The sequence below is a fragment of the Capra hircus genome, chromosome 12 (genome assembly GCF_001704415.2).
Source record: "Capra hircus breed San Clemente chromosome 12, ASM170441v1, whole genome shotgun sequence".
NCBI classification, from domain to species: Eukaryota; Metazoa; Chordata; class Mammalia; order Artiodactyla; family Bovidae; genus Capra; species Capra hircus.
In genome coordinates, this window is record NC_030819.1 from 60,648,332 (window position 1) to 60,673,957 (window position 25,626).

At 37.9% G+C, this 25,626-nt stretch overlaps 1 protein-coding gene across 8 annotated transcripts in view; it reads left to right on the plus strand.

Moving 5' to 3' along the window:
* Positions 1 to 25,626, plus strand: part of NBEA (neurobeachin) — a 667,995-nt gene that overhangs the window by 377,694 nt on the left and 264,675 nt on the right. For all 8 annotated transcript variants that reach the window (XM_018056646.1, XM_018056648.1, XM_018056650.1 and 5 more), the window contains one exon: positions 25,421 to 25,545. In XM_018056646.1, the coding sequence (XP_017912135.1) occupies positions 25,421 to 25,545 (125 nt within the window). The remainder of the gene's footprint in view (positions 1 to 25,420; positions 25,546 to 25,626) is intronic.

Consider the following 25,626-nt stretch of genomic DNA (forward strand, 5'->3'; position numbering starts at 1 on the left):
ACTAATGCTGAAGAAGCTGAAGTTGAACGATTCTATGAAGACCTACAAGACCTCCTAGAACTATTACCAAAAAAGATGTCCTTTTCATAATAGGGAACTGGAACGCAAAAGTAGGAAGTAAGGAAATACCTAGGCAAGTTTGGCCTAGGAGTATGAAGTGAAGCAAGGCAAAGGCTAATAAGAGTTATGCCGAGAGAACGCACTGGTCATAGCAAACACCCTCTTCCAACAACACAGGAAATGACTCTACACATGGACATTGCAGATGGTCAATACCAAAATCAGATTGATTATATTCTTCGCAGCTGGAGATGCAGAAGCTCTACACAGTCAGCAAAAACAAGACCTGGAGCTGCTGTGCCTCAGATCATCACCTCCTTATTGCAAAATTTAGGCTCAAATTGAAGAAAGTAGGGAACACCAGTGAGCCATTCAGTTATGAATAAATCCCTAAATAAATCCTTTATGAGTATACACTGGAGGTGACAAATAAATTCAAAAGACTAAATCTTGTAGATAGAATGCCTGAAGAGCTATGGACAGAGGTTCATAACATTGTACAGGAGGTGGTGACCAAAGCCGTCTCCAAGAAAAAGAAATGCAATAAGGCAAAGTGGTTGTCTGATGAGACTTTAAACATAGCTCAGAAAAGGAGAGAAGCAAAAGACAAAGGAGAAAGAGAAAGATACACCCTACTGAATTCAGAGTACCAGAGAATAGCACAGAGAAAAAAGAAAGCCGTCTTACATGAACAATGCAAAGAACTAGAGGAAAACAATAGATTGGGAACAACTAGAAATTTCTTTAAAAAAAATTAGAAATAACAAGGAAATGTTTCATACAAAGATGGGCATGATATAGAACAGAAACAGCAAGGACCTAACAGAAGCAGAAGAGATTAAGAAGTAGAAAGAATAAACTGAAGAACTGTACAAAAAAGATCATAATGACCTAGATTACCATAATGGTGGATAACCATAAGGGGCAGACATTCTGTGTGAAGTTAATTGGGCCTTCCTAATGTAGGAAGCATTACTACAAACAAAGCTAGTGGAGGTAATAGAATTCCAGGTGCGCTATTTCAAATCCTAAAAGATGATGCTATGACAGTGCTGCACTCAATATGCCAGCAAATATGGAAAACTCAGCAGTGGATACAGGACTGAAAAAGATCAGTTTTCATTCCAATCCCAAAGAAGAGCAGTGTCAAAGAATGTTCAAACTACCACACAATTGTGCTGATTTCATGTGCTACAGACGTAATGCTCAAAATCCTTCAAGTTAAACTTCACCAGTTTAGGAACAGAGAACTTCCAGATGTACACGCTGGATTTAGAAAAGGCAGAGGAACCAAGGATCAAATTGCCAATATCTGTTGGATCGTAGAAAAAGCAAGGGAATCTTTTTTTTAAATCCACTTCTGCTTCACTGACTATGCTAAAGCCTTTAACTGTTTAGATCACAACAAACTGGGAAGAGTTCTTGAAGAGATGGGAATACCAAACTACCTTACCTGTCTCCTGAGAAACCTGTATGCAGGACAAGAAGCAACAGTTAGAACTGGACGTGAAACAACAGACTGGTTCAAAATTGGGAAAGGACTTTGTCAGGGCTGTATATGGTCACCCTGCTTATTTAACTTCTGTGCAGAGTACATCATGTGAAATGCCAGACTGGATGACTCACAAGCTGGAATCAAGATTGCTGGGAGAAATAACAACCTAAGATACACACATTATACCACTCTAATGGCAGCAAGCAAAGACAAACTAAAGAGCCTCTTAATGAGGGTGAATGATGAGAGTGAAAAAGCTGGTCTAAAACTCAGATTCAATAAACTAAGAAGATCATGGCATCTGGTTCCATCACTTCATGGAAAATAGATAGGGAAACATTGGAAACAGTGACAGATTTTATTTTCTTGGGCTCCAGAATCAGTGTAGACAGTAACTGCAGCCATGAAATTAAAAGACACTTGCTTCTTGAACAAAAAGCAGTGACAAAACTAGACAGCATATTAAAATGCAGAGACATCACTTTGCTGACAAAAGTCCATATAATCAAAGCTATGGCTTTCCCAGTAATAATGTATGGATATGAGAGTTTATCTTTTTGGGCTTCAAAACCACTGCAGATGGTGACTGCAGCCATGAAATTAAAAGACGCTTACTCCTTGGAAGAAAAGTTATGACCAACCTAGATAGCATATTCAAAAGCAGAGACATTACTTTGCCATCAAAGGTCCATTTAGTCAAGGCTATGGTTTTTCCAGTGGTCATGTAGGGATGCGAGAGTTGACTGTGAAGAAAGCTGAGCGCCGAAGAATTGATGCTTTTGAACTGTGGTGTTGGAGAAGACTCTTGAGAGTCCCTTGGACTGCAAGGAGATCCAACCAGTCCATTGTAAAGGAGATCAGCCCTGGGTGTTCTTTGAAAGGAACGATGCTAAAGCTGAAACTCCAGTACTTTGGCCACCTCATGCGAAGAGTTGACTCATTGGAAAAGACCCTGATGCTGGGAGGGATTGGGGGCAGGAGGAAAAGGGGACCACAGGGGATAAGATGGCTGGATGGCATCACCGACACGATGGACGTGAGTTTGAGCAAACTCCAGGAGTTGGTGACGGACAGGGAGGCCTGGCGTGCTGCGATTCATGGAATCGCAAAGAGTTGGACACAACTGAGCAACTGAACTGAACTGAACTGATGAGAGTTGAACCGTGAAGAAGGCTAAGCACTGAAGAATTGAAGCTTTTGAACTGTGGTACTGGAGAAGACTCTTTAGAGTCCCTTGGACAAGAAGGAGATCAAACCAGTCAATCCTAAAGAAAATCAACCCTGAATATTCATTGAAAGGACTGATGCTGAAGCTGAAGCTCCAATACTTTGGCCATCTGATTCAAAGAGCTACTCACTGGAAAAGACCCTGATGCTGGGAAAGATTGAGGACAGGTGGAGAAGGGGGCGACAGGGGATGAGATGGTTGGATGGCATCACTGACTGAATGGACATGAGTTTGAGCAGACTCCAGGAGATAGTGAAGGACAGGGAAGCCTGGTGTGCTGCGGTTCATAGGGTTCGAAGGAGTCAGACACGACTTAGCAACTGAACACCACCAACTAGGTTAGACTCAAACAGTGAAAAGTCTATCACATTTACAGTGGGTTGTGGCTCAGATCTTAGTTTATGCTACTTTTTTCTGTCTTATGGTTCATGATCCAGCAAAAGACTTGAACAGGATTTAAACATATAGAATTTGACATTCTCCTTCTCAGGCACTCTCTTCTTCATAGTTCCCACCTCACTCTCCAACATTCTACCTCAAGCTCCTTGTTATACCTATTGCTAGGAGCAAGCTTTCTATCAGAGTTTCAGTCACCCTGCATAGATCCTATGACTGTAGCTGCCCTGGAGACAAACCCTCAAAAATGAAGACCTCACCTCATATTGACCAGTTTCTTTAGTTTTAACACTTTCCCAAAGTCACACTGTTTTTCTTTACTCTCCACAGCTCTCAGGTTGTTGTTTCTAGTTTGCTGTGATCTTAATGATTGTTATCTCTGAAAGATTCAGTTTGTTGTTGAGAACTTACACCTACAACTAGGAGTGAGTTTTCATTCTTCTCTTTCCCTCACCACTCAGTGCCCTTCCTCTGCCTCTGTATTATGCTAGCAAGTCCTATTGGCTCTGTCTGCAAAATATATCCCAAATCTGATGTCTTCTCTCAAGTTCCAATGCTGCCTACCACAACTATTTCCATCTCAGCTCTTTCACCACCCCTCTAAACTACTTTTCAGCTTCCACACTAGCTTAGGATCATTTTTTTCTTCACACAGCTGCCATAGTGACATAAAGGGTAAATCAGATCTTATCACTGCCCCTTTCTTAAAGTCTTCCAGAGACTCCTTCAAGACACTAAATAATCCTGCACCTGCCTAATTTCAGGACACAGTGTAAGTCACACTAACATCCTTTCTGTGCGAAACATGCAAGCTCATAGCCAACGTGATGCTTTCTAAGCTAGTTCTCTCTACTGTTTAGAATGCTATTATCTTTTATCTTTGGGTGACAGGATTCTTCTCATCACTGAGACACCTGCTCATATATTACCTTCCCATAGAGCACTTCCCTAAATATACTGTGTGTAATAGTCACTCTAAACCCCATAACTAAGTTTGTTTTCATCATAACTCTTATTATTAATTTGTGCATACTTATTATCTGTTTCCTATATGAAAATGTAAATTCCATAAGGACAGAGACCTTTTCAGTATTAATCTTTACTGTATCCCTACCTCCTAGAAATAGTGCCTATTCTAGAATAGTCATTAAACTAAATGTGTGTTTATTGAATACTGAATCTAGTTGGGCTTGTGTGAGTTCTTGACCCTCCCTCTCCTTATCTGTGAACTTTGGGATTAATATTTATACAACTGTGGTAAGGATTAAATGATATGTTTATAGAATATAATATGATGCCTGATTCATATTTGTTACTCAGAAAACATTAGCTCAGAGTGTCACAAAAAAGAAAAGAGAGACATGTAGCATGCTATGTTTTCTTCAGAGCGAGAAAAATGATATAATTTTAAAGCATCATAGCACAATCTTGGGAAAGACAATGAGGGGGAAAAAAACTTCAGAATTCAGAATACTGAAGATGATTAAACTGCATGCAGGCCTAGATGCTATCTGTAATCTGGCTCAGTCCTTCCTTCTGCTTCTGCTTCAAAATCACAGTATCACTTTCTTTTCCATGTATCACCACTTCCAATCTGGAGCTTATAGACTGGAAAGTTCCCTGGGAAGATTTGGGTGGGATTCAAACTATGGAATGCTTGACATAAACACAAGTCTCACTGAACCAAAATTCATTTATCCATTCATTTATTTATGAAGCACTCCAGTGTTAGAAGAAAGGGAGAAAATCACTAAGAAATCAGTTATTAGAGTTAGAGACCTTAGGGTTATTTCGTGTGACTGCAGCACAGGATCCATACCTCCTCTTTCCTTGCTCACCTGGTCCATCCTTCTTTATTGTTTAAAGGCTTATTGCTAGCATCATCTCTCCCTGACCTCTCCAGGCAAATTCATAAGTCTTTCTCATTTGCCCTCAAAACACTTCATTGAAACATCACTCACCACATTATATTGTAATTGTTTATACCTTTGTCCTCTTTTACACAAGGCTATAAGTTTCTCAAGTAGAAAATACTCTTTACTGACCTTTGTTAGCCTAACTGTTAACACAGTTACTAGAGGATGCTGGTCACTGAAAACAGGCACTGTAACACAGGTTATTTCTAAGGACTGAGGATATAGCAATGATCAAGACAGAAAAGTCTCTGTCCTCATGAGCAAGTGGGAGGTTTCATGAGTGAGCTAACATACTGATCAGTCCCTGGCTTATAGCACCTAGTGGTTTTAAATGAAAAATCACTATGTTTCTACAACATATTCCTAAGTATGACCCAAGGGCTGTCAAGAAGTGTTCCTTGAGTAAAGTATTACATGGGCAAATGAGTTCGGGATGTTGAGTTGGGATGTTTAATGCAGCTTTCCACTTACATAGAAAACTCTTCACTAGAACCTCTAAACATTTTGTTAATTGAGTTTTTTCTATATGAAACAGTATTCTAAAACATTTGCCAATAGTCTCTGCCTCGATCCTGAGGCAATTGTAGGAGAAAAATGTTTCAATATTTTACAAAGGGTTGTTGCCATCTTTAAGTAGTTCATTAATCAATCATATCTGTCTATTTTAGAAAGAATATGGTTTTAGGGAAGACAGAAGTCATTTGTTATCAACTAAACTCTACATCATTTTATCCTCATTATTTATACTTATATTCAAAATAACCTCCAATGAAGGTCAAATCAATAGATATGGATTAGTGAATTATGAGCTATGTGCTGTTTTCCTAGTCATGATATTATGTTATTGTTTTAAGCATATAAACTACCTTTATATAAAAGAGGAAATATGAAATTTATTAAATACTGAGTAATAACTGTCCATCCATAACTAAAGGATGTGTAGAACAAATTTTTATTAGTGTGTCCTAATAAATTTACATAAGCCATTTATATTTTGAAAATTGAGTCAAAATAAACAAAAAGTAAAATTTAGCTCAAGAAACTTATCCAAATTGGTGAAATAGTTTATAGCCACTCAAAAAAAAAAGAGTAAGAAAATTTTTGAATATTATATTTTAATGGAAAATTTAAATATAATTCTAATAACTGAATGATGAACACTGAGGTGAACATTAAAATATACTTAAATTACAGAAACACAAATGTTATGCTACACTTTGGAAAAACATTTTATCTGAACACTAAAATTGAATTCAAACTTAAATGTTATTCTTAAATAGTAGCTTTAAAATAGTGATGTAATTATTCCTCTATTGTGAATACAGTTTTAAAATATTTATTAATATCTGTATTAATGAGAATTAAGGGTAAATATGTCATGAAAGGTTTACTGTATTTTTATGCAACTAGTAGGTGCTGTCTTCTCCGTTGTGTGACAAATATAAATCAGGGAAGGAAGATCACTTGGAAAAATCGTTTCATATTTTTAAGGACTGATATTTATAGGGAAAAAAAGTAGAGGGGATGTAGTGTTGGTTTTTTTCTGAACAGGCAAAATTGAGTGTCAACAGAATTAAGACCTTTTGTAAATAAAAAGTTAATTGTGAAACAAGTAACCGTACTTTTTCAATTAATTTAAAATATATGTGTTAGATAACTGTTTTTGGAGAGAACATTTTTCTTGGCATGCCTCACAAATAACAGAATGAATCAAATACAAATGGACCAGCTTGTGTTTGATTACTGAAATGATCATAAGCCATAAAACAAATTTCACAAAGGTCACTAATTTGTCACCATGTTTTAAATTTGCTGTTCTATTTTTCTATTTGGATTAAATATGTCACTGGCAAATCATTCCTCTACTAAGCATAATAAGCCTCTAAGAGATTTTGATAACTTCTTCCACCCCACTTAGTGTGTGTTGGTGTAAAAGACAAAAAGCCATGTATGGTTTTGTGAAAATTTATTAGCATGTTTAATAATTGGTAATGGCACCCCACTCCAGTACTCTTGCCTGGAAAATCCCATGGACGGAGGAGCCTGGTAGGCTGCAGTCCATGGGGTCGGTAAGAGTCAGACACGACTGAGCAACTTCACTTTCACTTTTCAGTGTCATGCATTGGAGAAGGAAATGGCAACCCACTCCAGTGTTCTTGCCTGGAGAATCCCAGGGACAGGGGAGCCTGATGGGCTGCCGTCTATGGGTCGCACAGAGTTGGACACGACTGAAGGGACTTAGCAGCAAGAGCAGCAGCTTTGCTCTGTTTTTCAAGACTTGTCACTGTTATAATTTTGTTTTAAAAGTTAAATCTAAGGACTTTCCTGGTGGTCCACTGGTTAAGACTCAATACTTCCAATGAAGAAGGCATGGGTTCGTTCCCTGGTTGGGGAGCTAAGATCCCACATGCCGTGCAGACGCGACCAAACAATAAATAAGTAAATAAAGATTAAGAAAAATTAAGTTAAATCTAATTTTATTACATGAAAACACCGTGAGGGAACAATCAAGCATTATTTCTTACCTATTATTTGCAAACTCTTCTAAAGTACTGTAGACTTGTGAAGCTGTGTAAATCAGAAACTCTGGTGTCTTGTTGTTTACAGTCTAGTAAGAGAGTCGAGGTGTAAACATAACGATGAAATGGAAAGCTGAGATCTGCCAGAATATAATCAAATATTTAATTGCCAAATTTACAAGCAAGACTGTTCTGGAGAATAATGGCATATGATACAAAACAATCCGAAACATTTGGATGAGCATGTACATTTAAATGAAAGGAATAGCGTATGACTAGGAACGAACAGCACAGGTTTGGGGGACACTCTGAGGGAAACCAAGATTCTAAGTAATGCAGTAGGGGTGATGATATTGGAAAGAGGAACACTCCAGGGACCCTGCAGAGGATGATAAAAGGTTTTTTACTTCTGCATAACTGTCACTACAGTTAGGTGTTGGATTAAAAAATGCTAGACCTTTCAAAAATACATCTGAATTTCTGGCAGACTTGTTTAATAGAAATACATAACTGTATCCAATTTGTATAAGAACTGATATAATTATTATTTATTGGTGGACTTGTAGCAAGCACTGAACAAACCATTTTAATGAGAACTATTACTCCCACATAGATAAGAAACTAATACTCAAGACAAGCTGTCATTTACCTAAGTGAGAGGCAAGGCTGGATTTGAAATTATTTCTAACTATTCTGCCTCCTGCTACTGCTGCTTACTTCTGTGTACCATGCACAGGGCCGAACACTAAATGCCTTCCTTGCAGCAATTCTCTAAAGTAGGTTTATTTATCCCCATTTTATAAATGAACCAAGATTTAGAAAATGTAACAGTGAAATCATAAACTTCATTTTAAATAATACCAGGTAGGTAAGTGTTATGTAACTAATATATCTTTTATATGAATTTTTTTATGTTATTGAAAACATTTACTTTGCAGTAATAGGTATAATTTTAAAGATAATTGAAAATTATACAGTTTAGCATAAAGTTAAGCATATTCTTTCCTGTGTAATTTCTTATAGTGATCAATTTCTGAAGTCTTATGGGAAATAATTTTTAATTATTTCTAAAATTATTTAAGCCTGTCCACCACAGCAGTAATTATTAAGATGAAAAAATATCTCCTTTCTTCAAGTGGGATAATTGCTTTATAGAATTAAATGTTTCATAAGTAACTTTACAGTTTGCCTAATTAAGATAAAAGTAATTATTTCTGCCCTAAGATTTCTTTAAATTGAGACTAGCTCTACTGGAAAAGGAAGAAAATTCATAAAGGAGTGGAAAGATGCACCAAAAAGCTTGTATGCTGTTGCCCCCAAAAAAGTAATAAATACAAAATGAATCAGGAAAAAAGTTGGTTAAAGAAGCAAAGACAAAGAGTGAAATCGCAGTTCACCCTATTTGCTAATCATGTGGGTCCCAGAGAGCTCATTGAATAAAGTTCTTTTTTGCTTGCTTTCTTTTTGGAACTGATTTCTCTACTCTCCAGCCCTGCCTCATTTAATTGTTCATGATGTTGGAACCACTATTTTTTAGCAAATGTGAATAAAGTGAAAAGGTATAGAAAGTAAAAGCTATAAAAGTGAAGATGTCCTTTAAACTATTTTATCATAAAAGCTTTCCACTTATTTGCTGGAACCACACATCTTCTGTTGACTATGATGGCTACTCCATTTCTTCTAAGGGATTCTTGCCTACAGTAGTAGATATAATGGTCATCTAAGTTAAATTCACCCATTCCAGTCCATTTTAGTTCACTGATTCCTAAAATGTCAATGTTCACTCTTGCCATCTCCTATTTGACCACTTGCAATTTGCCTTGGTTCATGGACCAGACATTCCAGGTTCCTATGCAATATTGTTCTTTACAGCATCGAACTTTACTTCCATCATCCATGACATCCACAACTGGGTGTTGTTTTTGCTTTGGCTCCATCTCTTCATTCTTTCTGGAATTATCTCTCTACTCCTCCAGTAGTGTATTGGGCATCTACTGACCTGGGGAGTTCATCTTTCAGTATCATACCTTTTTGCCCTTTCATACTGTTCATGGGGTTCTCAAGGCAAGAATACTGAAGTGGTTTGCCATTCCCTTCTTCAGTTGACCACGTTTTGTCAGAACTCTCCAAAATGACCTGTTTGTCTTGGGTGGCCCTACACAGCATGGCTCATAGTTTCATTGAGTTAGACAAGGCTGTGGTCCATGTGATCAGTTTGGGTAGTTTCCTGTGTTTGTGGTTTTCATTCTGTCTGCCCTCTGATGGGTAAGGATAAGAGGCTTATGGAAGCTTCCTGATGGGATAGACTGACTGAGGGGGAAACTGGGTCTTGTTCTGATGGGTGGGGCCATGTTGATTAGTAAATCATTAATCCAATTTTCTGGTTATGGGTGGGGTTGTGTTCCCCCCTTCGCTGTTGCTTGACCTGAGACCAAACTATGGTGGAGATAATGAAGATAATCGAACTTCCCTGGTAGCTCAGAGGGTAAACCAGTCAAGTGTCTGCCTACAGTGCGGGAGACCTGGGTTCCATCCCTGGGTCAGGAAGATCCTCTGGAGAAGGAAATGGCAACCCACTCCAGTACTCTTGCCTGGAAAATCCCATGGACGGAGGAACATAGTAGGCCACGACTGAGCGACTTCACTTCAATGAAGATTGAAGATAATGGTGACCTCCTTCAAAAGGTCCCATGCAGGCACTGCTGCGCTCAGTGACTCCGACCCTCAATCAGGCCACCGCTGACCCACACCTCTGCCAGAGACTCCTGGACACTCATGGCATGTCTGGGTCAGTTTCTTGTGAGGTCACTGCTCCTTTCTCTTGGGTCCTGGTTCCCCCAAGGTTTTGTTTGTGCCCTCCAAGAGTCTGTTTCCAAAGTCCTCTGTAAGTTCTGATGGTTCTTTGGAGGGGTTAGTCACAACCTCCTCCAAGAGGGCTTATGCCATACCCAGGTCTGCTGCACCCAGAGCCCCTGTGGCAGGCCACTGCTGACCCATACCTCCACAGGAGACACTCAGACACAGTTCTGGCTCAGTCTCTGTGGGTTGGGCATGCATTTTGTGCCCTTCCCAGGACTGAGCAGCTCAGAAGACCAAATGTTTGGTGAGCACACTGTCCCAAGTGTACCATGCATTTTAATCACTTCCCCAGACCCACCCACTTACTTTCCAGGGCGTGCCGAGTATCTCCTCTGGATAGCTGATCTCAGGCTGTGACCCTCCTGGCGGATGTCAGTCATCCAGGATCTCAGAAAGCTGTGGTTAGCAGTTGGGAGCCTGCTCACAGTTTAGTGGAAGATGCTGGCTCTGGGGCTGAGATTGTAACAAACCCTTGCCTTCCAGCTCTGGCTGTCTCAAGCCTGCCTCTCTGCCTCTGGGCTCAGATCATGAACTCCTTATTGCCAAATTCAGACATGAAGAAAGTAGGGAAAACCACTAGACCATTCAGGTATGACCTAAATCAAATCCCTTATGATTTTACGGTAGAAGTGACAAACAGATTCAAGAGATTAGATCTGATAGAGTGCCTGAAGAACTATGGATGGAGGTTCATGACATTGTACAGGAGGCAGTGATCAAGAACATCCCCAAGAAAATAAATGCAAAAAGGCAAAATGGTTGTCTGAGGAGGCCTTACAAATAGCTGAGAAAAGAAGAGAAGGTAAAGGCAAAGAGGAAAAGTAGAGTTCCAGAGAATAACAAGGAGAGATAAGAAAGCCTTCCTTGGTCATCAACACAAAGAAATAGAGGAAAACAATAGAATGGAAAAGACTAGAGATCTCTTCAAGAAAATTAGAGCCACCAAAGGAACATTTCATGCAGAGATGGACACAATAAAGGACAGAAATGGTATGGACCTAACAGAAGCAGAAGATGTTAAGAAGAGGTGGCAAGAATACACAGAAAGAGCTTCATGACCCAGATAACCATGATGGTGTGATCACTCACCTAGAGCCAGACATCCTGGAGTGCGAAGTCAAGTGGGCCTTTGGAAGCATCACTACGAACAAAGCTAGTGAAGGTGATGGTATTCCAGTTGAGCTATTTCAAATCCTGAAAGATGATGCTGTAAAAGTGCTGCACTCAATATGCCAGCAAATGTGGAAAACTTCAGCAGTGACCACAGAACTGGAAAAGGTCAGTTTTCATTCCAGTCCCAAAGAAGGGTAATGCCAAAGATTATTCAAACTCCGCACAATTGCACTTATCTCACACACTAGCAAAGTAATGCTCAAAATTCTCCAAGCCAGGCTTCAACAGTACATGAACCATGAACTTCCAGATGTTCAAGCTGGATTTAGAAAAGACGGAGGAACCAGAGATCAAACTGCCAACATCTGTTGGATCATCGAAAAAGCAAGAGAGTTCCAAAAAACATCTACTTTTACTTTATTGACTACATCAAAGCCTTTGACTGTGTGGATCATAGCAAACTGTGGAAAATTCTTAAAGACATGGGAATACCAGACCACCTTACCTTCCTCCTGTGAAATCTGTATGCAGGTTAAGAAGCAACAGTTAGAACTGGACATGGAACAAGAGACTGGTTCCAAATCAGGAAAGGAGTATGCCAAGGCTGTATATTGTCACCCTGCTTATTTAATTTATATGCAGAGTACACCATGCAAAATGCCAGGCTGAATGAAGCACAAGCTGAAATCAAGATTGCCGGGAGAAATATCAATAACCTCGGATATGCAGATGACACCACCCTTATGGCAGAAAATGAAGAAGAACTAAAGAGCCTCTTAATGAAAGTTAAAGAGAAGAGTGAAAAAGTTGATTTAAAACTCAACATTCAGAAAACTAAGATCATGGCATCTGGTCCCATCACTTCATGACAACTAGATGGGGGAACAATGGAAACAGTGAGAGACTCTATTTTCTCGGGCTCCAAAATCACTGCAGATGGTGACTGCAGCCATGAAATTAAAAGACACTTTCTCCTTAGAAGAAAAACTATGACCAACCTAGACAACATATTAAAAAACAGAGACATTACTTTACCAACAAAGATCCGCCTAGTCAAAGGTATGGTTTTTCCAGTAGTCATGTATGGATGTGAGAGTTGGAGTATAAAGAAAGCTGAGTGCCGAAGAATTGATGCTTTTGAACTGTGGTGTTGGAGAAAACTCTTGAGAGTCCCTTGGGCTGAAAGGAATCAAAGCAGTTCATCTTAAAGGAAATCAGTCCTGAATATTAATTGGAAGGACTGATTGCTGAAGCTGAAACTCCAATACTTTGGCCACCTGATGTAAAGGACTGACTCATTGGAAAAGACCCTGATGCTGGGAAAGATTGAAGGTGGGAGGAGAAGTGGACAACAGAAGATGAGATGGGTGGATGGCATCAGCGACGCGATGGAGATGAATTTGAGTAGGCTCTGGGAGTTGATGATCACAAAGAAGCCTGGCGTGCTATAGTCCATGGGGTCACAAAGAGTCAGACACAACTGCACGACTGAACTGAATGCCTCTTCTGATCTCACTGGGTGACCTCATTGGTAAAGGTAACCCTTAAAAGAAAGAGTTAATAAGACTCCAATGGGGAGGCCCTTCCTCTTCAGCTTTTGGTTACAGAAAGCTCAAGAACCAGCTCTATCTCTCTGCTAGATACTCGACGACTATATTTGTTCCTCTTCCTTTAGTGGAGATTCAAAATTTACGAGCATTGTAAATAAGTATTTTGTAAGGATTGAGCCGTTTCTTGGACACCACACCTAAAGTAGCTGCTCTTGTGTCTTCCAAAAGCATAGAGAACCTGACCAGATGCTTACAGGCTTATTTTTGTCATCTCATTTTCACATGAAAAACTATCCCTTAAAGACTCAAAACCACTGTATTCCTTACAATACCAAAAAAACAGGCTCATAAGGAGCATTGGTGCACCCGAAAAGCAAAAGAATAACATTTTTGTCCTCAAAAAAACTGCTTTCCCTGAAGAAAGCAAAATGCAAATTAGAGAATCAAATAAAACATACAGTACTCGATTAGGAGACTTTTCACTCAACAATAATGAATAAAAAGGAAATATAAGCCATCAGATATGATTAATTACTCTAAGGACAGAGTGATGTTTTCTTGAATGATTTGTTCTGCCCTTTATCAGATAGACATCTGTCTACCTTCAAATTTGCAGTATAAATATATCTCTTTAAAATTACTGGGCGACATCACTTTGGCTTTTCAAAGGTCACCTTGAATAAACTAAGGGTTTTCTTGTGCAGTGTATTTTATAGGTTTTACTTTTTATGCACTAGGATTAAGATTATACTGTAATACTATAACCAACTGATACTACCTTTTTCTCTTTTTTTGATTAAAAAATGTAAATTAGGAGCAAACAAGATGAAAGGTTCAACAGATTGTCACTGCAGTAAACAATACAAGGGAAATGGAAGGGAGAGGGTAGCATAAGCTACCCATGGAACCATCCTGAAGAGTAGCACCATTAAGAGAAAGTTAGACTTAACTCTGATTAAAGTAAGAAACCTGAAATGGAAACAAAATTTTAAGCAAAAAGTTTACTTTCCTACCCACTTTCTTCTTCATGCCTTTAAGGTGTTTGATTTGGCTGCTAACAAAGCTTTTCTCGTTATGAAGTATGGCTTGTGCAGTCTACATATGTGTGCCTGCTCAGCTGCACAGTTGTGTCTGGCTCTTTGTGACCCCATGGACTGTAGCCCACCAGGCTCCTCTGTCCATGAAATTTTCCAGGCAAGAAGACTGAAGCAAGTTGCCATTTCCTACTCCAGGTAATCTTCCCGACCAGGTTAATAATATTCACTTTTTTTTTTTTTCATTTAAAGCTTCATTAAATTTAATTGGAAGCCTAGTTTAATTCATATACATTCATCAATCACTGTCTCCCTGTCTGTAAATTCAAAATGTTTCAGAGAGTGTCTCAAAAATCATCATTCACAGTAACTACTCCCCACTGGTATGCTTGGGAACAAATGACATGGACAGACGTTGGAATGCATCCCCAGTGTTGTATTTGGAATAGTGTATTTCTTTTCAGGTTCAGTAATGCAGGGAGAGGGAACAAACTAGCCTGACTTGAAAACCCTGGACCAAAGTCTAGAATTTGGCTTTGTAAACTGACTTTACAATGTCAGAATGTGAGGGTACACTTTTCAAAGACAGGAAGGATGCATTTTTCAGAAGTATCACCAATCACTTTGTCATTTAAATCACCAAATATAATACAGCCTCAGGTCAGAGAGGATGTAAAAGTGTCAGAGAAATGAAACTTTGGTAGAAGTGCTTAGTAATACATAGGAGGGTCAGAACAGTACTAACAGCTAGACATATGTCAAATTTATCTATGTTGATTTATACTTTAGAGTGAATGTGTGTACATACACATAACGTTGATGTCAGTGTCAACGTCTGTCCATGTCATTTGATCTATAGATCACTGGGAATTGACTCAGTAGCACACCAGACATGTTAAATAAAAGGTTGATGATTTTTCTTAACAGAGGAGGACTAAGTGCCAATAAATACAGAATTTGTTTTTCCAACATACTTTGTAATCATGTTTCATTGGCATAGTCATGCTTGTGTACTGGCACATCTATTTATATGGTAAATTGTTTCCCCCATTTTTATTAAAGAGAATTTGTCTCATCTCTTTCCTTTTTAACACTGACCAAAAAAGCTATAAATTTATTTACATTATGAAATGGACTGAAAGCTGCACAAAGATAGAAATCATGTCTTTATATTCATCTATGGAGAAGGAAATGGCAACCCATTCCAGTGTTCTTGGCCTAGAGAATCCCGTGGACAGAGGAGCCTGGTGAGCTACAGTCCATGGGGTCACACAGAGTCAGACACGACTGAAGTCGGACATTACTTTCAGAGTAATATCCTCAAGTTTGTTCATTTCATGGTTGCTCTCTCTACTTACTGTTAGAGGCAGTGTGGTGTGAGCTAGGAAGTCAGCTGGAGTGAGGACAGATACTTCTGCCACCTACTGGTTGCTTAATCTTGGGCGCTCCATTCACCTTCCTGCACCTCCATTTCTTCACTTGTAAAATGAGTTCACTTATCTCAAAGGGAATTTTATGGAGAGTAAATGACTTAATACATACACAATACTTAGAAAAGTACCTGGGATACCATAATCTCTCAGTAAATACTGGCTCTTCTGTAAGTAGTAGTATTCTAGGAACTTACTCCGTTCTGGAGTTAGATTACACTACAGTGACAGGACCTTCAAATCTCAGTTCAACACAAGTAAGGTTTATTTCTCCTTCATGCTACATGTTCAGTCTGGGACAATAGGGAAGCTCTGCACATTGAAGTCACTCAGGATGGAAAATGATGGAGACTCCACATCAGTGCTTGTTTTCTTGTTGGCTACAACAAAGGGAGGGGAACACAATAAATTTTCACTGACTCTTAAAACTTTTGTCTGGAAGTGACTTACATCTGACATTTTATTTCAAAACAGATGGAGGAATGCCATCTACAGTGTGTTTGGAGGAGGAGAGGGTAACAATTTTTAACTATTAGTCTGTTAGCATTTATGTTTTTGGTTGATCTTGACAGAATTAGGTCATGCCCAGAAACCTTGAGCTCAAGTGATCACCACCGGTTCTCTAGCCAAGCCAAAATTCAGTTCTGATTGTATTTTGTGTGTATGTTTAGCAAAATATTCTTTTGTTCCTTTTACTCTTTTGTCTGCTCCACTGGATAGTTTTTGTTATCAGATATCAAGTAACCAATTAACTGTTCAATTATGCCTTACCAGGTAAATTCATTTTTCCTTCTAGCTTATGAAGGTGATTGATTCCTGGCTGGGGTAAGGGGGTGGGAAGGGGGGGATATCCTTTTTAAGAAAATTGAGTGCATTCTAATAAGTCTAAAATGTAACTATCATAAATTTCCTGGAAAAAAATGATGATTCCTGAACCCTATTTGTGCTAAAATAATACCAAATTCCAATTAGTGAACACTGTTACATTGATAGTGACCTTAATTATCATAATACAACCTAACTGGGAATCTTCCCTTCATTAATTACTGGCTCTTTACCTCCTCTTTTCTGGCAATTATGTACTATACTTGTAAAATCACAATCATGAATAAAATGTATGTATAATGCTCAGTGTTTCTACAAGTCAGTCTTGAAAGGCAAAACAAAGCTATAAGCACCAAAATAAATAAATATTGGGAAACAGTACGTATGATAGCACATTCATCCTCCCAGCTGACATCATTAGAGGTATCACACGTGAGATCATAGCTGCTATAAACTTGCACATACAAGTGAAATTTCAGTGCAGCATGACTACCTGTACAACCATGAGAGTGATGGCACAGTGGGTCTTCTGTGTGTCCACCTGACTGCTCTTCAAGTGCAGGAAATCTAAATGAGCTCTCCTTCAAGAAAAGACGTGCTCGTTGACCTTATGTAAAGCATTAAAACAATCTCTTAGAGTGCTCAAAACTTAGTGACCTAAATAGGTACATCCCAGAGTAAAAATTTTTGATGTTGCTTGCAAATTATTAATCACATCTAGGGTTAAAACTTATTGAAAACTTAGAGTAGTTTTAATTTTTTTAATTAATTATGTTTTAATTAAAAATCAAAAATTTGAATTAAAAATTTAAAAATTAGAGTAGTCTCTATTATCTTTTTTCCTGGAATAGTTCACATGTTACAGACTATAGCTAAACGCATCTGTTGAAATATTAAATAAGAGGTGTGGTAGAGGAGTGATTTAGTTAAAGGGTCAATAATACATATTCAGTTTCAGTGGGAAAGCAGGGTAAATAACGTGTGAGTTAGAATAAAAGGAAAGGAATATATCTTATACATATTAATCTGCTACAATATATCTTCAACACCAAGAACATTGCCTAATACAGGATAAGTACTCAGTAAATATATTTTTGAATAAAAACATTGAAGAAAGGAGAGAACGAAATAAGTGAATATTGATTTTAATGGGTGATACTGTTTGCTCAGAGTTGAAAGCACAACTCTGAATACCTGTCTTGTACTCACACTATCTTTAAATTGTAAACAGGAAAACAAGCATGATTCAAAAGAAACAAAACTTTGGGGTTTTTTAAAGAGTTTATATCTATTCAAATATTGAAAATCCTTCAAATGATCAAAGACTGGACTCTCAGTAATATCAAGATAATTTCCACATAGAAAATAGGGAAAATCCCAGAAGAACAAATCAGAGAACAAATATCTAAATTTTCTCAATTCCCACTTCCCTCAAAAAAAAAAAAAAAGATAATAGATTTTAGATTTTAGAAACTACAGGTAAAAACATTTTTATTATTGTGGTCTATTCAGATCCTCTGCCAGTTTTTCAATCAGGTTGTTTGGTGTTTTTGTTGTTGTTTTGTGTTTTACAAGTTCATGATACATTTTGGATATTAGCCTCTCATCAGATATAGATATATGATTCCCTACTATTTTTTTTCTGATTTGGTAGACTGCCTTTTCATTTTATTGATTTTTTTCTATGCAGAAACTTTTTAGTTTGATTTAGTTCCACTTGTTTGTTTTTATTATTGCCTTTGCTTTCGATGTGTGCTAAGTCACTTCATTCGTATCCAACTCTTTCTGACCCTATGAACTGCAGCCCTCCAGCTTCCCCTGTCTGTGACGATTCTCTAGGCAGGAATACTGGAGTGGGTTGCCTTGTCTTTCTCCAGGGGATCTCCCTGACCCAAGGATCAAACCCATGTCTCTTATGTCCCCTACACTGGCAGGCAAGTTCTTTACTACTAGTGCCACCAGGGGATCTTTTGATACCAAATTCAAAAACTCACTGCCAAGACAGATGTCAAGGAGCTCACTGCCAAGACAGATGTCAAGGAACTCACTGCCTGTGTTTCCTTCTAAGAGTTTTGTGGTTTCAGGTCTTACATTTTAAAGCCTTTGACTCATTTTTAGTTAATTTTCACGTATCATGTAAGATTGGTCTAGTTTTATTCTTTTGCATGTGGCTGTTCGGTTTTCCCAACACCATTTTTCGAAGAGACTGTCCTTTCTCCATTGTGTATTCTTGGCTCCTTGGCCATAAGACATAGATAAATATGTTGATTTATTTCTGGGCTCTCTATTCTGTTTCATTAAGTTGTGTGTCTGTTTTTATGTCAATATCATACTGGCTTGGTTCGTATAGGTTTGTAATATAGTTTGAAGTCAGGAAGCATGATGCTTCCAGCCTCTGTCAGGATTGCTTTGTCTATTTGGGCCGTTTGTGGTTCCATACAAATCTTAGGATTCTATGTTCTATTTCTGTGAAAAATACAATTGTAATTTTGATGAAGATTGCATTGAATCTGTAGATTGCTTTGGAAAATGTGAACATTTCAACAGAATCAATTCTTTCAATCTGTGAGCATGGAATATAATTCTTTTTTTTTTATCTCTACTTCAGTTTCTTTCTTCAGTATCTTTGTTTTTATCATACAGGTCTTTCACCTCTTTGATTAATTTTATTCCTAGGTATTCTTTTTGACATAGTTGTGAATGGGGTTTTTCTTAATTTCTCTTTCTGATAGTTCATTAACTATAGTCATTTTTAACATATGTCTTTGTATAGCTTTTTAGTGTTGCTCTAATTAGGTTGCTCAGTAATTCAGTTCAGTTTAGTTGGTCTCTCAGTTGTGTCTGACTCTTTGCGACCCCATGGACCACAGCATGCCACGCCTCCCTGTTCATCACCAATGCCTGGAGTCTACTCAAACTCATCTCCATTGAGTCAGTGATGCCATACAATCATCTCATTTTCTGCTGTCCCTTTCTCCTCCAGCCTTCAATCTTTCCCCAAATCAGGGTCTTTTCAAATGAGTCAACTCTTCATACCAGGTTGCCAAAATATTAGAGGTTCAGCTTCAACATTAGTCCTTCCAATGAACACTCAGGACTGATCTCCTTTAGGATGGACTTGTTGGATCTCTTTACACCACAGTTCCAAAGCATCAGTCTTTCAGTGCTCAGCTTTCCTTATAGTCCAACTCTCACATCCATACATGACTACAGGAAAAACCATAGCCTTGACAAGACGGGCCTCTGTTGGTAAAGTAATGTCTCTGCTTTTTAATATGCTGTCTAGATTGGTCATAACTTTCCTTCCAAGAAGTAAGCATCTTTTAATTTTATGACTGCAGTCACCATCTGTAGTGATTTTGGAGCCCAGAAAAATAAAGTCTGTCACTGTTTCCATTGTTTCCCCATCTGTTTGCCATGAAGTGGTGGGACCAGATGCTGTGATCTTAGTTTTTTGAATGTTGAGCTTTAAGCCAACTTTTTCACTTTCATCAAGAGGCTCTTTAGTTCTTCACTTTCTGCCATAAGGGTGATATCATCTGTGTATCTGAGGTTATTGATATTTCTCCCGGAAGTCTTGATTCCAGCTTGTGCTTCCTCCAGCCTAGCGTTTCTCATGATGGACTCTGCATAGAAGTTAAATAAGCAGGGTGACAGTATACAGCCTTGACGTACTCCTTTTCCTAATTGGAACCAGTCTGCTGTTCCGTGTCCAGTTCTAACTGTTGCTTCTTGACCTGGGTACAGATTTCTCAAGAGGCAGGTCAGGTGGTCTGGTATTCCCAACTCTTTCAGAATTTTCCACAGTTTCTTGTGATCCACATAGTCAAAGGCTTTGGCATAGTCAATAAAACAGGAATAAATATTTTTCTGGAACTCTCTGCTTTTTTGATGATCCAGCAGGTATTAGCAATTTGATCTCTGATTCCTCTGTCTTTTCTAAAACCAGCCTGAACATCTGGAAGTTCATGGTTCACGTATTGTTGAAGCTTGGCTTGGAGAATTTTGAGCATTACTTTACTAGCGTGTGAGATCAGTGCAATTGCGCAGTAGTCTGAACATTCTTTGGCATTGCCTTTCTTTGGGAATGGAATGAAAGCTGACTTTTTCCAGTCCTGTGGCCACTGCTGTTTTCTCCACACTTGCTGGCATATTGAGTGCAGCACTTTCACAGCATCATCTTCCAGGATTTGAAGTAGCTCAACTGGAATTCCATCACCTCCACTAGCTTTGTTTGTAGTGATGCTTCCTAAGGCCCCCTTGACTTCACATTCCAGGATGTCTGGCTCTAGGTGAGTGATCACACCATCGTGATTATCTGGATCATGAAGATCTTTTTTGTTCTGTTCTTCCGTGTATCCTTGCCACCTCCTCTTAATATCTTCTGCATCTGTTAGGTCCATACCCTTTCCCTCCTTTATTGAGCCCATCTTTGCATGAAATGTTCCCTTGGTAACTCTAATTTTCTTGAGAAGATCTCTAGTCTTTCCCATTCTATTGTTGTCCTCTATTTCTTTGCATTGATCGCTGAGGAAGGCTTTCTTATCTCTCCTTGCTGTTCTTTGGAACTCTGCATTCAGATGCTTATATCTTTCCTTTTCTCCTTTGCTTTTCACTTCTGTTCTTTTCACAGCTATTTGTAAGGCCTCCTCAGACAGCCATTTTGCTTTTTTGCATTTCATTTTATTGGGGATGGTCTTAATCCCTGTCTCCTGTATAATGTCCTGAACCTCCATCCATAGCTCAATAATTAGGTTGCTCTAATTGTTACATTATATCTACATAGCTCATCACAGTCTACTGGTGCTGTCATTTTACAAGTCCAAGTGAAGTATAGAAATTTTTACCTCACTGTGTGTGTGTGTGCACCCAGTTGTATCAGACTCTTTGCCACCCCATGATCTGTAGCTCACCAGGCTCCTCTGTCCGTGAAATTCTCCAATCAAGAATATGGAGTTGGTTGCCATTTCCTTCAGGAGATCTTCATGATTCCAGGGTGAAACTCATATTCTTTGAGTCTCCTGCTTTGGGAGGCAGGTTCTTTACCAGCTGAGCCATCGGTGAAACCCTTATATCACTTTACCCTCCCTCATTTATATTTGTTTTAAACATTACCTCTGTACACAATTCAGGCACAACTGCCACATCAGGCAGTGTTGTAATTTTTGCTTCAACAGCAAAATTGTGTTGTCAATTTTGAGAACACTTGAGGAAAAGTAAAGCCTGTTCTTGCTTCCCTTGTGTTTATGATTGCCATTAGCCATTCTTTTAGACTAGTCCTGAGGCTGGCAAATTCTTTTTCATTTTCTGAAAATATTTTCATTTCTTCTTTATTCCTAAAGCATATTTTCACTGTTTGTAGGATTCTGGGTTGACATTTCTTTTAGCACATAGCAAAAACTTTACACTTCCCCTGACCACCATAGCTTTGAATGTGAAATATGCTGTCATTCTAATTGCTTACCTCTATAGATGAGATGTCATTTTTCTCTGGCTGCCTTTTACATTTTCCTATGTCCTTATTTTTCAGAATTTTAATTACAGCATGTCTTAGCATATATTTCTTTGGGTTTACTATGTTTCTGTGGGTTTATTATGTTCACTCAGCTTCCTAAATCTATACACATTTATGTTGTGTTTTTCTTTTTTTCAAATTTGGGAAGTATTCAGCCATTATTTCTTCAGACTCTATTTTAGTCCTGCTTTCTTTCTCATCTCCTTCCAGGACTCCAATAACACAAATGTTAGATGTTGTAATCCATAATCTCTGAGGCTCTGTTCAATTTTTTTCAGTCTCTACTTACTCTCTACTGTTCAGATTGGTTAATTTCTATTGTTCTGTCTTCTGGTTAACTAAATTTTTTTTTCTTCTGTCCCCTTCATTCTTCTGTTAAACCCATCTACTAAGGTTTTTATTTTTTCACTATATTTAATCGTTCTTAAATTTCCATTTGGTACCGCTTTACATCATCTGTTTTATTTATTTATTTATTTTGCTGGAACTGTTTGCTGAGTCTTTCTCTATTTTTTTCTTTCAAGTATGTTCCTAATTACTCACTGAAGCCTAGCCTTTTTCATCATGGCTGGTTTAAAATCCTTATCAGGAAATTCTAATATCCTTGTCATCTCAGCATTGGCATCTATTGATGATCTTTTTACATTCCATTTGAGATCTTCCAGATTCATGGTATAACAAGTAATTTGAAATTGAAACAAGATGTTTTAAATTATTATTTTCTGAGATATTTTTATCTTATCTAACTCTTCTATTTTAGTTGACTTTCTCTTACATTGCTCCACTAGGGCAGGTGGGGAGAACAGCCTCTTCACTACCAGGTGGAGATAGCAATCTAGGTTCCCCACTTCCCTTCCATTGACATCTAGGGAGTGGGCAACTCTTTGTTACTGCTTGCCAGCAGTGGGAGTTCCAGCTCCCTACATGGTGTCCACTATTGGGGGGTGGCCTCATTGCTTTCCGTTAGTAGTAGAAGTCCTGACTCTACTGTGCCTCCTTCCAATATCATCCCATAGGAAAGAGAAAAGGATGCCTCATTCTGTCCATAGGGGAAGGAAATGCAGGCTCTCCACTTGTTCTCCACTGACTCCTTGAGGGTGGGGCACCTGGTCAGCAACCAGCAGAGATTAGAGTCCTGGCTCCTTATTTCACTTTCTCTGATATCACCACCCCAGTGTGGATGTGAGGGCGCCCCATTATACCATCATGAGGTTTCAGATCTACACTCCCCACTCATCCTTTGCTAGTGTGTAGGTCTCTAGGGGATATAGCTTCTCTGTGGTGTTTGGTTGGAGTACAGTGATTGTCATCAAGTTTCCTGTCTTCCTAGGATGCCCTTTTCTTCATCTTTCTCCTAGAGAAACATGCTTTTATGGGGCTTTTCCTTTTTTTTTTTTTTTTTGTCTGTAGCTGTTGTCCTGTCTGGATTGCTAGCTTCTTTGCCTCCAAATCTAGGGTATCTAAGACAAAAACCAGGGAGGAACTCACCACTTTGTTGTTCTCAGGCCCTGTGGTCCTTAACCTGTCTGCGTTCCATGCTCCATTCAGAATTTTGTTATGTTTGTTTTGTATATATGTATCATCCAATTTATTTTTAAGTTATATTTAATTGGAGGAATAAAGTATATCTGTAGTTAGAAATTGGCGAAAAGATCAGATATCAGGTTTCTGCATATGAAATTGGTTACTTAAATTTAACATACTTTAAAGGAAAATCATTATAGCAAGTGGTCTTCCTCAAACTATTAGAATTAATTTGCGTTTGTAGGGATAGAAATTAGCCTATTTTAAATTAATGACAGAGGTACACTATTTGTAATAATTGGTCAACAGGTAATCCTTATTTTGACAGAAAATAATATATGCTTAAAAAACAAGTATATTAAGATAGAATTTAAATGATTATAATTTTAATGTTTTTGTGTATCCCTTATATTTATATATCCTTTTACAATTAAGTTACAGAAAAAATCAAATAGCTATAAAATGTAAAATTTTTGTTTTCAATGACTATAACTTTCTGCAGATTTTCAAAGTAACAAAAATTGTTTTAAATTAATTCATTGAGTGCTTATTAAAAACATAGTATGTGCCAGACATTGTGCTAGAGAGATAATGATGAGCAAATTTGTATAGTTTCTGCCTTAATCAAGCACAGTGTTCTCGTATAATAAAATATCAAAATAAAAACTGAAATTGAACCTTCTGTGAAAGCATTTTATATGTTTTTATAAATGGTGATGCTCAGGAAAGTCAGAATGTTGGTATTATCTTTTGAGTATATGTCACCAAGAATTATACAGAGAGAAACAGACTTCAAGCAGCAGCATTCATCACTGTTTACAAAACTAAATTGAACTTAAAAGTGATATCGTAAAATGTTCCATCAATATGCAACAAATATATTTCAGTTGTTTTCTCTAATATCACGTAGATTTTTAATATTGGTTTAAAGTGTAACATAGTTTAGACAATGTTACCCAATGATGGCCATGATTGTTAATGGTTTATGTTAGCTGAAAGCTGTAAAATCATCCAAGGACTCCGTGAGCATTAGAATAATAATTTACCAAGACGATTACCACATACTGAAATTTTTTGCAGCTCTAATTCAGTATTATTAATAATGGATAAAATTGCACTTTTCTCAGGTTGCTGTGGGCAGTAGGGAATTATTTCAATGAATATTTCAGCACATTATTTTAATCATTGTTCTACCAAATCCAAGTGGGCAATATTTTATAGTTTTTAATTCAGTTACTAAGAAACCATGGTCATTAAATTGCAAACTATTTGTAGTGAGGTCTATCCTGTGATTTACAAGCCTTGTTAAAAACAATGTAAAAGAATGCAAACTGTGCCATTAATACTTGTAATTTGATGCTGCATTTGTTCTAAACTCCCAGTGATTAATGTTTTTAGTAAAAGAAGGAACATTGTAAGGAAAGCAGACCTGAATGTTATAATGCCTAAAATATGAGAATGTTACTATTTTAAGTTTGTTCGTTTGCAGAGAAAACATAAGTATACAAATGCAGTTATAAAACAGACGTATCTCAAAAGTTACCTTAATTTTCCAATGAGACTAAAGAAATAAAGATGTAATTGTATTTGTTATTAAGCATTAAATTTACCATAATATATAATATATAATGCCATTCACATTCTTGATGGGTTGAATGTGTGAAAGTCGCTCAGTCATGTCCGACTCGTAGCAGCCCCATGGACTATAAAGTCCATGGAACTCTCCAGGCCAGAATACTGGTGTGGATAACCTTTTGCTTCTCCAGGGGATCTTCCCAACCCCGAGATTGAACCCAGGTCTCCAGATAATATTTAATCCTAATAAAAAGAAAGTGTGCAAAGCTTTTAAATTTTATTGTGTAAACAGTCTGTTAATTCATATAACTTGAAAAAGCATATTTCCAGTTATACATAATTATTAATAATCATTCTTGTTTTTCATATTCCCATTCTTAGCCAATTGCATGATTTCTGGCGTTTGGATTACTGGGAAGATGATCTTCGTCGAAGGAGACGGTTTGTCCGTAATGCATTTGGCTCCACTCATGCTGAAGCATTGCTCAAAGCTGCGATCGAGTACGGTGAGTATCGGTGCCTCTTACACAGGAATGCTCCTCGATGTGAGGTGACTGTGGTTGATAGTTCTTTTTCCTTTCAGTACC